The 15996-nt window shown below is 53.4% G+C and overlaps 7 protein-coding genes across 7 annotated transcripts; 2 read left to right on the forward strand and 5 right to left on the reverse strand.

Moving 5' to 3' along the window:
- Positions 1-5: 5 nt before the first annotated feature.
- On the reverse strand, positions 6-1354 carry KD926_009344 (iron/ascorbate family oxidoreductase; the record flags this gene model as incomplete). The annotated part of the gene is made up of 5 exons (XM_053101972.1): positions 6-249; positions 300-851; positions 913-1081; positions 1148-1249; positions 1300-1354. The coding sequence occupies 5 exons, from the start codon at positions 1352-1354 to the stop codon at positions 6-8; spliced, it is 1122 nt and encodes a 373-aa protein (XP_052954451.1).
- Positions 1355-1995: 641 nt separating this feature from the next.
- Positions 1996-4060, forward strand: KD926_009345 (MFS general substrate transporter; the record flags this gene model as incomplete). Its single annotated transcript, XM_053101973.1, has 9 exons — positions 1996-2096; positions 2154-2257; positions 2321-2471; positions 2536-2687; positions 2745-3120; positions 3197-3439; positions 3496-3604; positions 3671-3840; positions 3952-4060. 9 exons carry the CDS (start codon positions 1996-1998, stop codon positions 4058-4060), a joined length of 1515 nt encoding a protein of 504 aa, XP_052954452.1.
- A 386-nt stretch (positions 4061-4446) lies between these two features.
- KD926_009346 (GPI anchored serine-threonine rich protein) lies at positions 4447-5157 on the reverse strand (the record flags this gene model as incomplete). Its single annotated transcript, XM_053101974.1, has 3 exons — positions 4447-4732; positions 4853-4951; positions 5033-5157. The coding sequence occupies 3 exons, from the start codon at positions 5155-5157 to the stop codon at positions 4447-4449; spliced, it is 510 nt and encodes a 169-aa protein (XP_052954453.1).
- A 766-nt stretch (positions 5158-5923) lies between these two features.
- Positions 5924-8602, reverse strand: KD926_009347 (NEDD4 family E3 ubiquitin-protein ligase; the record flags this gene model as incomplete). Its single annotated transcript, XM_053101975.1, has 7 exons — positions 5924-6023; positions 6072-6467; positions 6518-6655; positions 6712-7005; positions 7060-8278; positions 8334-8521; positions 8592-8602. 7 exons carry the CDS (start codon positions 8600-8602, stop codon positions 5924-5926), a joined length of 2346 nt encoding a protein of 781 aa, XP_052954454.1.
- Positions 8603-10924: 2322 nt separating this feature from the next.
- KD926_009348 (polyadenylate-binding protein) lies at positions 10925-11790 on the reverse strand (the record flags this gene model as incomplete). The annotated part of the gene is made up of 4 exons (XM_053101977.1): positions 10925-11086; positions 11156-11243; positions 11303-11571; positions 11722-11790. 4 exons carry the CDS (start codon positions 11788-11790, stop codon positions 10925-10927), a joined length of 588 nt encoding a protein of 195 aa, XP_052954455.1.
- A 786-nt stretch (positions 11791-12576) lies between these two features.
- On the reverse strand, positions 12577-13416 carry KD926_009349 (vacuolar protein sorting-associated protein 29; the record flags this gene model as incomplete). Its single annotated transcript, XM_053101978.1, has 4 exons — positions 12577-12693; positions 12756-13169; positions 13219-13275; positions 13360-13416. 4 exons carry the CDS (start codon positions 13414-13416, stop codon positions 12577-12579), a joined length of 645 nt encoding a protein of 214 aa, XP_052954456.1.
- Positions 13417-14609: 1193 nt separating this feature from the next.
- Positions 14610-15925, forward strand: KD926_009350 (alanine--glyoxylate transaminase; the record flags this gene model as incomplete). The annotated part of the gene is made up of 2 exons (XM_053101979.1): positions 14610-14698; positions 14857-15925. 2 exons carry the CDS (start codon positions 14610-14612, stop codon positions 15923-15925), a joined length of 1158 nt encoding a protein of 385 aa, XP_052954457.1.
- Positions 15926-15996: the final 71 nt, after the last annotated feature.

A 15996-nucleotide genomic window follows, 5' to 3' on the forward strand; every position in this document is an offset into this window, starting at 1 on the left:
ACTGTCTAGTTGTATACCTTCGCATGCAACCCAGGAATGATCTCGAGGTCCTTCTTGCCATAGCTGAACTTCCCCTCGTCAGTCACTTTGACCTCCGTGTTCCGTCGCTGTTGCTGCGTCTGTCGCTTCTGGACCCATTGCTCGGTCGTCAGATGCTGGCCAAGCTCTGTGAAGACGTTTTGCGTCAGCCCGAGACGCTGGAGCAGCGGGCTGTCTGTGAGCGGATCCAGAACGACATGGTTATTGGGTCTACTTCGATATTAGCATGTATAAAACCCATTGATAGGAAGCAACTTTACCGAGCGAAATAAAGCACGCCTAGCCGGTCAACATGGGCCTGGTCGGGTGGCGGAGCATGCACCCGGTGAATGCTCGACTTGATCAGCCCGCCGGTGAGAGCAGTCAAGGCGTCGCAAGTGTTGATCGTGATGGTGCCGTTCTGCGGACGCACCCATTTCCACTGGCCCTCCGAGTTGAGGATCTGCAGCGCCGCAACGGGCTGTCGGAACAGCAGGGTCACTGTGCCCAGATCGGTGTGGCCGGGAATGTAGAGACCGCCGACCTTCTTGTTGTCCTCGGAGTTACGAGCTTCATAATGCATGTAGCGCAGATGATCCTCGCCCTTCACGTCGTATTGGTGGTCGCGAACCAGCTGGTCCTCGTCGGGCAGTTCCAGGAGAATTGCGAACAGACGGAGCAGCTTCTCAACCACCTCCGTGTGACACCTTCGGCTGAAGGTCTCGATCTCGGCCAGGTTGTCGCGGAGCACCGGGGGATGCTGTCGTGGGTGGTGGCCGTCGAATTTGGGGATGTTGTATACCTGGGCGTTGTCTTTGAGGCCGTTTCCTAGGCTGTCAGAACCGCCAAGATCAGCTTCAATCACTACACATCCATCTTGAGTGCTGGCCTTACTTGCGGTGCCCCGCGGGCCTGTAGCCGTTGTACTCTCCCCGGTCGAGGTCCTCTCGGTTGTGGAAACGCAGTTTCTCCTCAAGCGGCAGTGCGTAGAACTCGCGGCCCAGGGCGAATTGACGATCGATCTCATCCTGGCCGATGTTGAAGTTCTTCACGTAGAAGAATCCTACCGGCCTTGTTAATAAGAGCTACGGGCACATCGAAAATGGACAGAAAGATAACAGAAACTTACCCACATAGCGCACGGCGTGTTCCAGCTGCTTGACAAGATCCTGCTTTCCACCCGGCTGATCATACTGACTCAGGTCCAGAGTGATGAGCTCCGCCCAGTCCACTGGCTACATTAGCAAGAGTTGTTAATCATGAAAGAAAGGTAGGGCTCACGGTCTTCCTTGGTCTCGGGGACATGGTCATAACGATCGATTAATTTACCCGGCATGGTGACGACGTGATGCTAGCCAGTTTCTTGCAATCCAGGTACCTTCTCTACCATACAGACAGCCAGCACTCCATGGACAAGTCCGACTACTATAAGTATACCCAGCCATGCAATCACATCCAACACTCCCCGCAATTCCCCTCACTTGGACGAGCTGCGATTAGCAAGCAAAAGCACGCAATCCCTTCGAGCCATGAGGTCTTCGGGAGGTGCATGCACTAATCAGAGCCAGTGTCTCTGTCGATGTCGACCCCATGTTGTCCTCGGTCTACATCCGCGACGTTTCGCATCTAGTGTGGGATGTCTTCGAGTCAGGTCGTTGTTGGTATACGCCGTGCGACACCGGATACCAAGATGTCAGCGCACGCCATCGTCCGACACCATGTCGCTGTCAGCGTGGCGGGCGCTGTCTTCGAATGAGCACTTGCATAGAGCCGTAGAGTGCTTATCTCTTCGGCTAGGCATGTCTTGGGATCTGCAATGGCGAATGGATGTGGTGGGATTGCTCACTTGTCAGCGAAGTCGTGCAGAATGAGCAGATGGTAGAATGAGTCGGGAATGGTCCAGCCATGCGTACATAATGGACGGGATTCACGGGAGATTTGGATTGAGATGATATCTCTGGCGATAGAGCAGCAGTTATGCCGGCGTCGGACTCGAAGCCTGGAAGAGGTTCCCTTTTAGGGTTGTTCAAGGAGGTCTTCAATTGGTATCCGTCGGCTTATCCTTCGGAGGAGAGAAGGTCAGTATACTTGGTTGTATGTTGATGCTTTATTTCAGGTTGAACTAATCTCTGCAGATTGCTCTTCAAGCTCGATGTATCGATTCTCGTATTTGCTTGTCTTTGCTGTAAGGCTCCTCGTCAGACACCTCTGGGATTCCTAGCTAACGGCCAAAGTCTTTGTGAAGTATTTAGGTACGGAGTGACTGAGAGCCAGTCTGAATGAGGAACTTATATGGTATTAGATCAAACGAACATCAGCAATGCCTATGTCAGTGGTCTTAAGGAGGACTTCAATCTCAACGGGAACGAACTCAACTACTTCAATGTTTGCTACTACACCGCATACGTGGTATTCCAGGTCCCGGGTCTACTTCTGATGTCGCGTCCAACGCTGTAAGTTGAGGATTAGTCTCGTGGCCACACCATGATGATCTGGGACTGAGCTGATACAATATAGGGCTCGCTGGCTCCTTCCCGGACTTGAGGTCCTCTGGGGAATATGTACATTTGCCCAGAGCCGCGTCACCAATGTCGGTCAGCTATATGCCCTTCGGTTCCTCGTCGGCATGCTGGAGGCACCGGTCTTTGCAGGAACCCATTTCATTCTGGGTAGGTGTTCCCACGCAGCATCCAATCTCAGGAGTCACAACTAAGATGGCTATCCAGGATCCTGGTACTCTGGCCCCGAACTCTTCAAACGAGCCGGAACATGGTTCGTGTGCAATCCGCTCGGCACCATGGTCAGCGGGTACTTGCAGGCGGCAGCGTATACCAACCTGTCCGGGGTGGCAGGCATGCCCGGGTGGCGGTGGCTGTTCATCATCGACGGCATCTTCACCATCCCCGTGGCCCTGTTGGGCGTCTTCATCTTCCCTGGAATCCCGGACTCGCCAAAACCGTTCTATCTGACGGACAGCGACATCGCCCTGGCCAAGGAGCGGGCCCGGAGGGCGAATATTCGTCGGCCGGGCAGGTTGGGGCTGGATGTGTTCAAGCGGACGCTGAGCCGATGGCATATCTGGGTATTTATGTTCTGCTATGCGTGAGTTGCCTTGCCTTCCTTGCCTGGATTAGTACATGTTACAGGAAATAAAGCTGATGCTGTCTTTCCTGTTCAGATGCATGATCATCTCCTACTACCCCAGCAGCTACATGAACCTCTGGCTCAAGGCCGAAGGGTACTCAGTGTCCCAGATCAATGAACTCCCCACTGTCGTCTATGCCATCAACATCATGGCCTCGTGGTTGGGGACGACCCTCGCCGCGATCTACCCGACCTGGCTCATCTATACAATTATCACGGTGTGTTCGCTGTTTTCGACATTATGCATGATCATCTGGAACATTCCTACAGGACTGAAGTAAGTAGATCTCTGCTCTCTCCCGCACTGTTATTAGCATATTCTGACCCACTTAGATTCTTCGCATGGTATCTCTTCGGGATCGCCGGATGCGCAAGTCCCATTTTATATTCGACCGTCAACACCATCGTCAGCAATGACAGTGAAGAACGAGCTCTGATCCTGGTATAGTATTCCCCGTCCCAGTCTAATTAACTAACCGTCCGACCTGACCAAGGCTGACTAATGCAGGGCGCTATGATGACATTCGGCTACTCGTTCAACATCTGGGTTCCTCTTCTTCTGTTCCCGACTGCCGGACCGTACGGAGCGCCGCGATGGCCCAAGGGCTGGCCCGTCACGTTTGCTTTCTATTTTCTTCTCTGGGCGGGTTTGATTGCTGCGATTGTGATTCACAGACGGTGAGTTTATTTTATTTTATCTTTTTTTTTTTTGCCCTCATTACTTTGCTTGGCGGTTTATATCTTGTTGTCTTGACGTCTGACTAACGCATGATGGGGATGGGGGTGTAGTGAATCACCGAAAAAGTCAGCTCTGTCGGAGAGTGAGGGGAGTCAGGAGGACGCGGAGACTATTGTTGTTGGTGGAGAAGGGGATGGGAAGAATGGGAGGGAGGCGTGAGTGCTGTTGTGGTTTGGAGGTTGTCTGTATGGGAGGGAGATATAGTGTTTGCTAGGTGATGATGATGATGAAGTTCCTGCATTTACAGGTCGACATACTTGATTCAAAGAGAAACATAAATAATCCATTGATCATAGCCCATCCATACATAGGGAGAGACATAGTAACTAGTATGTCGTATATATACTACTTATTTAAATAAATATCGAATCATCCTTCTCATAAACACATTCTCACCCGGAAGCCCTAACTTTCCTCCTTCACCCCCCTCCCCTCCTTAAACACACCCCACAACCTAAGATATAACATCGAGTGAGTGAGTACACAAGTACATAAGCACATCAATCAATAAACAACCCCCAGCATCCACAGGGCTTTAAAAAATTTTAAAAAACTCCCAGAACACCCACCACCGCCGCCAACACTGCACCACCACCAAGTCCCACCCCAGCGGCAGCGACACCCTCCGATTTACTATCGCCCGTACTCGTGGCGGACGCGTCGGCAGCGCTGGCCGTCGCATTCGTCTTAGACGCCCCCTCCGTCTTCGTGGGCTTTGCGGATGTTGAGGTCGACACGGTCATGGAGGCGGCTTTTGCGGCGCGGCAGTATGAATCGAGTTGTTGGGCTGTTGTGCCGCGGTCAGGATCGCTGGGGCAGTTGTTGTAGCATCTATTTTTTGGTCGTTAGTTTGTGGGTTTGTTATGGGTAGAAGTAGAGGTAGAGGTAGAGGGATATAAAGCGTTAAGCTGATTAGATGAGGATAGGAAAAGAAAGGAAAGGAAGACATACGTCAAGACATTATTCGTCTGTTCACAGAGACAGTCCCATCGGTTCGGGGTGCATTTCTTCAGTTGAGGCTCCATGCGTTCGAGACATGCTTGTACGATTCTGTGCCTTTCAGTTAGTTTTATCTTCTCTGGGTAGGATAGAGATAGGTGATGTAGTCATGGGTATGAGGTATGAACATACTCCTTTGCACAAGTCGAGTCCGACGACGACGACGAGGTCGAGGTTGCAGAGGCCCCAGTAGAAGTCTCGGACGCAGAGACGGCCAGGACAGAGGATGCCAGGACGGTGAGGAGAGTGGATTTCATCTTGTGTTGTCTGTTGTCTGTTGTTGTCTGGTCTGTCGGGGTGGAGGTGAGCGAAGGAAAGAAGTGTATAGACGTGTATAGATATGCCCGAGAATGAAGAACACCTGAGAAAGAAAAAGGAAAAGAAACAGAGCAGAAAGAACGAGGACGGCAGCTTTTTATCTCAACCATCTGCAGAGTTACACTTCAATCAGGTGAGAATCAGTCCGTGCAATATTGACTCGCGCATGCATGTCGCTGGGAAACTATTGGCAGCCCAGGTGAGACATCAGAAGTGCCACCACTGCCCATTATTGAACCTACAGAAACGGACGTGCAGGTAGGACCTCTATAATTAGACACATCAGAAGCAACCCGGGGTCTTTACTCGGTCAAAGGGTTCTTGCTCTCGGACTCAAGTCAAATGGTCAGGGTCCCTCGGACAATAATACACAGTATATACAAAGTTCAACCACGAATAAAAAAAAAAATAAAAAAAAGGGAAGACATGAAAAGAAAGGAGGATAGATAATAAGAGAAGAAAAAAAAAGCCATCGAAAAAGACCCGCGTATAACATGTATCTGCTCCAAGAACCGCCACATGCAACAATCAAACGAAGGGGGGAATAAATCAACGAGAGTCGACGGTGCTGCCTCACACCTCGCAAATCAATACGCTCTCCAATTCAAACTTCTTGCAACGCTTCCGTCTCCGTCGGCCGGTCGGGATTATTATAGAAAGGCAAGCCCGGGGCTGTATTTGTAATGCAAGACATCTTCATTTCGTCTACTCCTGGCCGAATCCAAGCGTTTCCTCCACGGCAATGGACATCTTGTGCTCCAAGGCATCGTGGGTCTTGTACGGCGGAAGATCCAACCGATTGAAACTATTTCTGGTTAGTGACTATTGAGAAAACATCAGGAGAAAAACATACCATGTGTGGGACTTGGGCAGCGCCGCCGGATCGCCCGATTTTTCAATCGTGAATCGTCGCGGTCCGTCCGACCCTTGAAGATCCTTGAATCCGTTGACCGGAATACGCGAAGTACCCGTGGTGAACTGAAGCAGTCGAGACTTCTGTTCTGCATCCCACGTGCGGACAATCTTCCAGAAGTTCTGGATCACCTCGTCCTGCTCCTGGTAGCCACGGTAGTCGGTGTGCTTCTTCCAGTCGTCAACATCGATATCCGCAATACCACCGATCAGCAACTCCAGTTCGCGCTCGTCGAACACGTTCACCAGATCCGCCGGGATCAGCTCGTTGAAGCCGGACATGAAGGCATTGAATTGCTCCTCAACGCGCTTCACGATCTTCCATTCCGTCACCAACCTACATAAATTAGTATGAGAACCGAAGAAAGAGAGTTCAAGAATACGTACTCAACATATTCGTGCTTGTTTTCGTTGGTCACGGGGATGTCTCGACCTCCCGGCTTCAAGTCAATCGTGCGACGCTCGCCGAACTTCTCGTCGTCCACCGAGAAGGTCAACTCTAAAATCCCGTCGATATCGTTATCTCTATTCATTCAGTTAGCTCAGCCGCCATCGTTCCGAATGGGACAGGAGTCACGTACATGGTCCATGCCAAATTGCGGTGCAAGTCCTCGTCGACACCCTCCATGTCCTGCAACGAGACCTTCTTGCGGAGCATCATCTTGTAGAAGGCTCCGATGAAGAAAGAGTCGAGGAAGCGGCGGTGGAAGATGGCTAATCCAACCACACGTCCGATGAACTTGAAGTAGTTCAGATGTTCCGGGTTGACACCTGAATGGGGATTAATTTGCAGGGTATAATTATCATGTGCGGAGTACTCGAAAAGACAATAGAACGGGTTAAACATTTCGTGCGAAAGGAGGAAGAAGAATTCACTATGCGGTGGTTAGCAAGAAATCGCCTGCAAGATCGGTTTTTGGAAAACCTACCGAGAAAGACCGCCGTAGTCCAGACCGTCTTCGCCGTCGAATTTGATCATCAACCGCTTCTTCAAGTCCGAAGCGCTCTGCCGCATGATCTCCGCGTACGAGTCTTCGAAGATGTTGTTGCGGCGCACCTTAACATGGCATTGTCCGGACATGATTCGCAAGGCGGGCTGCGACCGGAAGTAGATCAACTTGCGTCTAAAGTCACGCTTGTACTGCGGAACGCCTTGGTCCAGCGACGACGGCAGGCGGGGGTCATCCCAGGTGGTCGTCTTGGTGTTGTGGTCGACGAAGTAGACTCGGGCCGTGTTCGTCAGACGCATTTCCCACCCACTCGGAAGCGGTCCCAGCTGGGACACGGGCTGTTGCTGAATGGTGGTGTTGTTGCCGTTGGCATTCTGTCCGTACATGCGGATGTACTGCTGCCGGCGGGGGTCCACCCAGGTCGTGGTCCGGGTGTTGTGGTCGACGAAGTACGGTCGTCCCTCCGGCGTCGTCCGTTGCTCCCACCCGGGCGGAAGCTCACCAGTGCCTGCAGTGGTCGCTCCCGTGGCCATCATGGACACCGCGTTTGCACTCCCACCGGCCGGCGGGGTGGCAGCCTGCTGTTGCGGCGACGAATGTTGCTGATTCTCCTGCAAGTTCGGCGAGCTGGCGCCCGTTCGGTCCTCCGGCAGCATACGGCTCTGGTGAGCTCGTCGCTCCAGTTGCATGTTGGCTTCGCGTTGATTGCGTTGCGTCTGCTCATTGTAGTTCGCCGACGGTCGGGTCCAGGTCGTGGTCCGCGTGTTATGATCAACGTAGTACGTTCTCCCCAGGTTGTCTTCCCGGCGCTCCCAGCCAGCCGGCAGGCGTCCTTGGCTGTCTTCGAAGGACGAAAGGTTGGTGCGAGAGCCTTGCTGGCCGTTCGGGGGCGCGGGGCCTCCGTTGGGGGGGATCACCGTACTCGAAGGTCGAGTTCCCGACGGCACGCGCTGCGGGTTGAGGGATGGGTTCGACGCAGCAGCGGGGGAATCGACAGGTGGCGGGGGAGGATGCGAAGTCGATGCCGGGGCCTGGGGCACGAGGCCGCTAGATGTCGAGGACTGGAGATGTGACCGGTTCATACTTCCGTTGGCTTGGTTGGTGTTCGGGGTACTGAGATTAGTAGACAGATTGATGATCAGTTTCCCGTGCACAACAAGGTTGTCATTGGACTTCTTCAAGTCCCTGGTGAGCATTTCTAGGCGCAAGAGAATGGCAAGGTCAGTGCCAGTTCTGTTTTGTTTCATCTATACCAGCCACGCTTTCATCATGGAAGGTTCGAATGGCCAGCTTCAGTGAGAACTCACCATCACCACCCATTTGTAAATCGATTACATCGCCGATGCGGACGTTGATGACGCCAAGGAATCCCTGATCCTTCTTCTTGAACTTTTTCTGATCGAAAATCTGAATCGCGAGGATGCTGTCTTCGTTGACTCGCCTATGGGTCGCAAAGAACGGGATCAGCCGGGGAAGATGCCTCCACGACGGGTTTCTCAAGAGGTGCTTACAGGTCGAACATCTCATTCCAATACGGATTCAATGTCTTTTTGATGACCGAGGTGGTGTGAGTCTGCTCACCACCGACGGTGGCCACTGCGAACGGATCGGGAAATCCTGTCAAAAGAGCGAAGGAAAGGTTAGTTAGTCACCGCGTCTTTCGAGAGAAAACCCCGAACGATACGAGGAGGGGAAGCATCGATGCAGAACATACGGAAGACATCGCGCTTGTATAGCCCATCTGCCGCGATAACTGTAGAAAGGCAAAGGAGAAATGGTCAGTTTTGAATTCCGGTCGGTATCCGAAGTCATTTTATTTGTGGCGTTCATGATTTTCTTCGAGCAAGAAAATGGTGGTGGGGGAGGGGGGATCTCACTGGTGACCCTGAGGTTCGGCTGGCTGCAATTCCAATGATGAACCCGTCAGCACATTGACCATCAAAAGCACGGCAATTTCTGGCAAATCGGGAGCGATCGATTCGGAGAACCGACGGGAAAGCGGGGACGAAAAGACTCACGCAGGTAGATTGGAACCCATGCTCAAGGGAAAGAGGAGATGATGTTGGCGGGACAAAGGCTCCGGAAGTCAACGGCCGAACAAGGACGAGCCTGGGAGGTAAATTGCGGCGTGCGCATCCACCGCCGTCCACAGACACGGGACACCGAGAACAGTCCAGGTCTCCCGGACAGGACAGGATGGAGGGAACAAAATGGGGGCTGCGTGGCGGCGAACGAACGGGCGCGGGAGACGGAGAGGGAGAAGGAGAGCGAAAGGGAAGAAACGAGGGAGGAGAGGGGGGAAGGAAAGATGGTAGAAAGGGGAGCGAGCGAGATAGATGGAAGCGACGGGATGGACGAGAGAGGGAAAAGCAGCGATGAGGTTTGGCGATAACTAACGGGGGAGTTGAGGTTGACTAAGGCTGAACACTTGACGGAGTGAGTGAGTACTGCCACTACTAGGACTAGGACTACCGGGGCTGAGCACCCAGTCTTGACGTTGCCTCCGCCTTTAGCCAATCACCGGAGTATTCGGTGTAGTGGCGAAGGGAGGGGGAGAGGAATTATTTACAATTCTACTCCTTCTATTCTATAATACTCTTCCTACTCTATCTACTCTTGTTGTTGTCCTCAATGGAAGATCCCGTCAAGTCAAGGTTCCCTCGTATTGACCGTTAACGGTCCCGAAGTACCGACGAAGTACCTCGTCGGTACCTCCTAAAGAGTCCACTCGTTAGCACCTGAGGAACCCCGCCAGGGATGAATTAGATCCCTTTCCAATTTCCAATTTCCAATTCATTCTGGTGAATTGAATTCTGCCATGCCCGGCGTGCCTCGCGTGGGCGGCTACAGACAACCAGAAAAAACCCCGCGTGGTGGTCAGCCCAGAAAGGTCTAGTTTCCTGGGGAGGTCCGGACAAGGCAGCAGAATTCAACCGGCCTGAGGACCTCAACGCGATCCTACAGAGGACCTACAGGATCCTAAAATATCTTTGCTCCCTAGTACGGTAACTACTGTTCAGTAAGAGAGAGTAAGCTACACGGGAAATGCTAGGATTTCGTGACGGAATGGTTGCGTACGTCCAATTACGTACCAGAGCCATCCCTTACCCTCCCCCTCCGTGTACCTCCCACGTACCCTGCAAGTCCTGCTTGTTTCTGGAGTTGAGAGTAGCTTCGTTTCTTTGGCGCTACCGTGGGTCCCCTACAACCTCCGAATGAAAATAGCAACCCAGTCGGTCCGGCTCCTGGGATCTCTAGTTCTCTACTGTGTACACACTGCTAATACACACTACTAACTACTCCGTAACTACAACGTCCGAACGGTGAGGGCGGGAAATCCAATACGTCATCTCACCTGACCCGCTCCGTTCTTGTCCAAGTCGAAGGATTTTACCAGCCAATTCAATGGCCCCGGAGGATGAACGCCTGACCGGTGGCTCAAACTACTATGACCGAGATCGATTTGGGTTTTTAAGGAAGAAGAAAAAAGAATAGAAAAATAGAAAAAAGAAAGAAAAAGAAGAAAAAAAGAAGAAAAAAAGAAGAAAAAAAACGTAGGAAAAGACGATGATATCACAGAAAATCAGCAATTGCGGTGGTCCGCCCATCTTGCCCAGTCCGAAGCTTGCCAGATGGTTATCATACAAGTAGTACACCCTAGTCCCCCAACTCCAAAGATCTGTTTCATGAGATCGGAGAGATTGCCTCGTCTTCTTCGAGCCTGTTCGTTCGTCGCGGCCCGCTTTCGCTCCCTCGGTCCTCTCGCCTCCTGCCGTACGTCGGAGATTCGTCCGTCGGAGTGCTGTCGGCTTGTTCTAAGGCTGCTCGCATGGCTTTGCCCTCCTTAATAGGGCGCGTAGCCCCGACCCCGGCCGCGGTAGCCGCCGCGATAGCCTCCGCGAGGGGGGAAGCCTCCGCCGCCTCGGTGGAAGCCACGTCCACCCCGGAAGCCACCTCGTCCGCGGCCTCGAGCCATTCCAGGAACATTGGTTCGTTTGGGGACGACCTGAACCGGGATTAAGTTAGTGGGTTGGACTTGACCATCTGGGCGGAGGATTGGCAGGACGACACTCACCTTGAGATTCCGGCCGCGGAACACACTCTCGTTCAGAACAAGTGCCTGAGCCACCAGGCTGGGCTCGGCGAACTCTACATAGGCGTACCTAAAAGCAGACAATCAGCCTCCGATCTCACCATCCAGTATCCAGCTAGACACGGAGACGGCGGTACCCACCCCTTGGGTTGACCCGTGAATTTATCCAACAGAATGGTGACGCGGTTTATCGAACCGCAGCTCTGGAAGTGTGCTTGGATTTCCTCGGGCGAAGCTCCGTAGTCGACGTTGCCGACGAAGATACTCCGGGCATCGATCTCCTCTTTGTCCTCTCGTAGGTTCTCGGATTGCTGGTCAAGGGTGGCCTGCATTTCGCGCAGCTTCGCAGCTTCGGATTCCATCTCGGCTACCCGCTTCTTCATCGCCTCAATCTCCTCCTAGACATCAAACGGGGTACATTAGTAAAAGAAGGCATGGTTGGAACGGTAGGTTTTCAGAAGACACATAGCGAAAGCATCGTGATACTGCTTGCGGTGTAGGCTCGGGATGCTGGAATCATGGCCCCAGCATGGAATAGAAAAACTTACCTCGTCGTCACCACCCTCCTCGTGGGTCTCGAGGCGCTCATCCTTGATCTCGTGCTCTTCCGTATTCATTGTGCTTGTGTGATAGGGAAGCAGTGTTTCCCTCTGTCTAATTCAACCCGCAAGTTCGCACGGAGGGGGAAAAACTCGAAGGGAAGTTGATCCACCGGATGGAGTAGGCGGGGAAGGGGTTTTTTTCTTAAGGAGAAGCGAGACAAAGAACAACCCAAAGCCAATGCAGATGCAGACTCTGTGGGTTGAAGGGAGAGAAAGGAGAAGAAATGCGACAAGGGAATGAAGTGAAAAGAGAGGCCGCAGGTCAATGAACTTGACACCCGCGTTTGGATCGACGCCGAAGTCACTGCTGCTCTTTTCGGCTTAGCGACTTTTGTCATCCGGGCAGAACAGAACCACCTCCTGCTGTCGATACATTCCGATTTAATCATGACCTTGATTGTTTCTCTTCTTTGGTTTTCTTCTCTCTTTTGTTCTCTCTTCTTCTGTTCTTTTATTTTCGTTTCTTTTTTTCTATTACACCAAATCCTCGCCAGAATACCTCTCGACTGCCACGTAGAGACGCTAAACCCAGGTGCTTCCAGCTCTTTACATCGGACATGCTTCTGGTAGCAATGATAGTCGGAATACCTTCTGGAGCAACTTTGAGACGATACTCTGCGCTCGTAGCAGCACGGAATGCGCCCGATTTTTGAGAGGTCCCGCGTATCTTACAAACCCCTAGCTTCAATCAGGTGGCAGATAGAACGTCAAGTTGAATTAGAGTGTCGTAATCGTGTCTGTTTCTATGGCGTATATACAAGCAAAGAAAGGGGGTGGGTAGAGGAACGTAAGAAAGTCAACTCATGAGGACGGGACGTTGTTCTTGCGGTACGAGACCTTCTCGACGGCGACCGTTTCGACTCCGTTGGCGTCTGTCTTGAGCTGATAAACATACAGCACCAGCACGTCCCCTTGGATCTAGACGGGCGCGTTAGTATCGAAGCAAGGTCGTTGCAACGAGTCTCACGGGGCGCACTTACGTCCATCAAGCAGAAACTGGGCGTTGGGTCCTCTCCGTCAGCCCAGTAGCCCGTACTCAGGGCACCCGTGGCACTTCCGGGGTTCACAAAGAATCTGCCCTCCATCTCGAAGGCCTCGAATCGATGGGTACCACCCCAGAGCAAGATGTCGACATCCATTTGGCGCGCCGCAATCAGCAGGGCGTCGGCGTCGCCCGGCGGGATGATGGTGTGGCCATGGGTGAAGCCGATGCGGAGGCTGCCGTGGGTCACAACTTTGGAGAGCGGAAGGTTGGGGGAATCGACGTCGAAATCGCCCTTCACCAATTGCAGGTCGGGGGCGACCTGGCGGAGAAATTCGAAGGTATGGCGATCGGTCAGGTTGCCCAGGCACAAGATCTGGCCAATCTTGCCCGGCGTCAGGAGCTTGCGGAACTAGAGATTGTGGTCAATTGAGAGCGGCCGTATGCAAACGGTCAGGGACGAGTGGGGTCCGATGAGCCAGAGGAAGCAGAACAGTGCGTACCTTGGCCGGAAGATCCTAGTGATGGCAAGTCAGTCAGTCAGTCAGGAAGCGGAGATAATATCTGCAGGGGCGGCGGAGAGCAAGTCGGCGGCCACTTACAGGAGCGCGGTCAGGGATGAACAGGTCACCAATGACCAGGACTAAGCGCGAGGTCATTTTGAAAAAGAAAGAACGATTGGCGGAAAGGAGGGGGAAATTCAAGGGCGCATGGAGAGACGGAAAGTAGCCGATCCAGAGGGAGGGGAGCTATCAGCAATAGCAACAGCAACAGCAGGTCGGCTTACGACGTAAGGCTACTCCGTTCTCCGTTACTAAGGTACACTAAATGGATGCCTACTTCCTCAGGTGTCGTCGCGGGGAGGCCTCACCGCCCGCCCAGCCCTAAGCCCTATTTGGATCGGTGCTATTACTTCAGTCTATACGTAGTTGGACTTGGACTTCATGGCTGCTATGAAGGCATGTCATTGATTGAGATGACTGTCGACTCTCGGGTTTGGATTGCTGGACTCTTAATGGTGTACTATTACCTTTGCTGATACCTATCGTGGCCATGACACATCAGGGTATGTCACTGGCGATATATACTTCGGGAAGACTCCCGATGCCGCCACGGATTAAGCCGATCTATTCCTTACAGTAGTAGTATTCAGGACTGTTGGGCTGAGTGACTCAAAGACTCATAGTTACTACAGGTCATGAGTCAATTGCAGTCGGTAGACGGATGACGGCGGTGGTCGTAGTACGGAAGGCGCCGCCCGTTCTTGAATAGCGACTACTCTGATATACTGTACCTAGTGGCTCTCTTCCGGCCGATAGACGCGGGCGAATAGTGACTTAATAATCCGGGGGAAAAATCCATCAGAACGACAAATATCAACCATCACCCCTTTTTATCCTGAGCAGAGAGTGTCCACAACCACAATCACTGCAATTGCATCCTCAGTTATCTCAGGTTGTCCAGTCCCGTTCAGATTGTATAGCTTCACTCTCATCCACCAATAATCAACGCACCCGGCGATCCCCGACCCGACTTTTCCACGTCTGGCGGGAAACTCAAAGGGCAAGCTTGTCCATTCTTTCTCGTCTCTTCCTTATCCCCGCGGGCTCTCGGGTCAAGAGCCGAGCATCTCGGAACGGTGGCCACCAAACAGACGTCGCAGCGCTTGAGTTTGATCTCCAGACACCTGGATCAACGCCTGCCGCTGCCGGAGCTGAACACCCCCTTCTCGACCGAGAGGAACTCGCTCGCTCCCGACGATATCGAATATAAGCCCCTCGATCGCTCATCTCCGCCCTCCCCTTCTCCTTCTCCCTCTTCATCCAACCCTCCTCCGTCCCCCCCCGCCACCATGTCGTCCCAAGCTCCTCATCCTACTCTCTTGATCCCCGGTCCCATCGAATTCGACGATGCCGTCCTCCAATCTATGTCCCACTATGCGTGAGTCCTTTCCCTCCCTCCCGTCTCTTAATTACATTCCCCCCACCCTTCCCCGCTATGCCCCTCACATACATCATCGTCATTATTCAACTCCGGGGATGACTCAAAAAACCAAACAAATAACCAAAAATAAAATCAAAACTAACGGTGTACAATAGTGAGAGTCACGTCGGCCCCGGCTTCGTCAAGACCTTCGGCGAAACGTTGAGCTTGGTTCGGAAGCTCTTCCAGTCCACCAGCCCGGCGGCGCAGCCCTTCGTCATCTCGGGTAGCGGTACCCTTGGCTGGGATATCGTCGCCTCCAGCTTGATCGAGAAGGGCGAGAACGCCCTCGTCCTGCACACCGGCTACTTCGCCGACTCCTTCGCCTCGTGCCTGGAAACCTACGGCGCCAATGCCACCCAGATCAAGGCCCCCGTCGGAGACCGCCCGTCCTTCGAGCAGATCGAGCAAGCCCTGAAGGAGAAGCCCTACAAGGTCATTACCATCACGCACGTCGACACCTCCACCGGCGTGCTGAGCGACATCAAGCGCGTGGCCGAGATCGTGCGCCGCGTCAGCCCCGAGACCCTGGTGGTCGTCGACGGTGTCTGCAGTGTCGGCTGCGAGGAGATCGCATTCGACGCCTGGGATATTGACGTCGTGCTGACGGCCAGTCAGAAGGCCATCGGTTGCCCGCCCGGCCTCAGCATCCTGATGCTGTCCGGCCGCGCCCTGGACCGCTTCAAGACCCGCCAGACCCCGCCCTCCTCCTACTACGCCTCGCTGGGCAACTGGCTGCCCATCATGCAGAACTACGAGAACCTCAAGCCCTCCTACTTCGCCACCCCGCCCACCCAGCTTGTCCATGCCCTGCACACCACCCTGTCCCAGATCACCGCCCGCCCCATGGCGGACCGGTTCGCCGTGCACGCCCAGGCCTCCGACCGCGTCAAGGCCGCCGTCGCCGAGCTCGGCCTGACGCAGCTGGCCGCGAAACCCGAGAACCAGGCCCACGCCATGACGGCCATCTGGCTGCCGGAGGGTCTGGCCCCGCCCGACGTGCTCCCCGGTCTGCTGAAGCGCGGCGTCATCTTCGCAGCCGGTCTGCACAAGGAGGTGGCCACCAAGTACATCCGATTCGGTCACATGGGCGTCAGCGTCACCTCGGGACGCCAAGATATTGACAATGCCATTGCGGCTCTGAAGGAGGCTCTCACGGAGGCCAAGCAGGTCAAGGGGCTCTAGATTTCGAGTCTTTTTCTGTTTATGATCAATTTTCTATTCTCACGTAAATAGTCAATTATAAAATGATGAAT

Source organism: Aspergillus affinis, assembly GCF_023601865.1.
Source record: "Aspergillus affinis strain CMG 70 chromosome Unknown NODE_67_length_188854_cov_85_389176, whole genome shotgun sequence".
NCBI classification, from domain to species: Eukaryota; Fungi; Ascomycota; class Eurotiomycetes; order Eurotiales; family Aspergillaceae; genus Aspergillus; species Aspergillus affinis.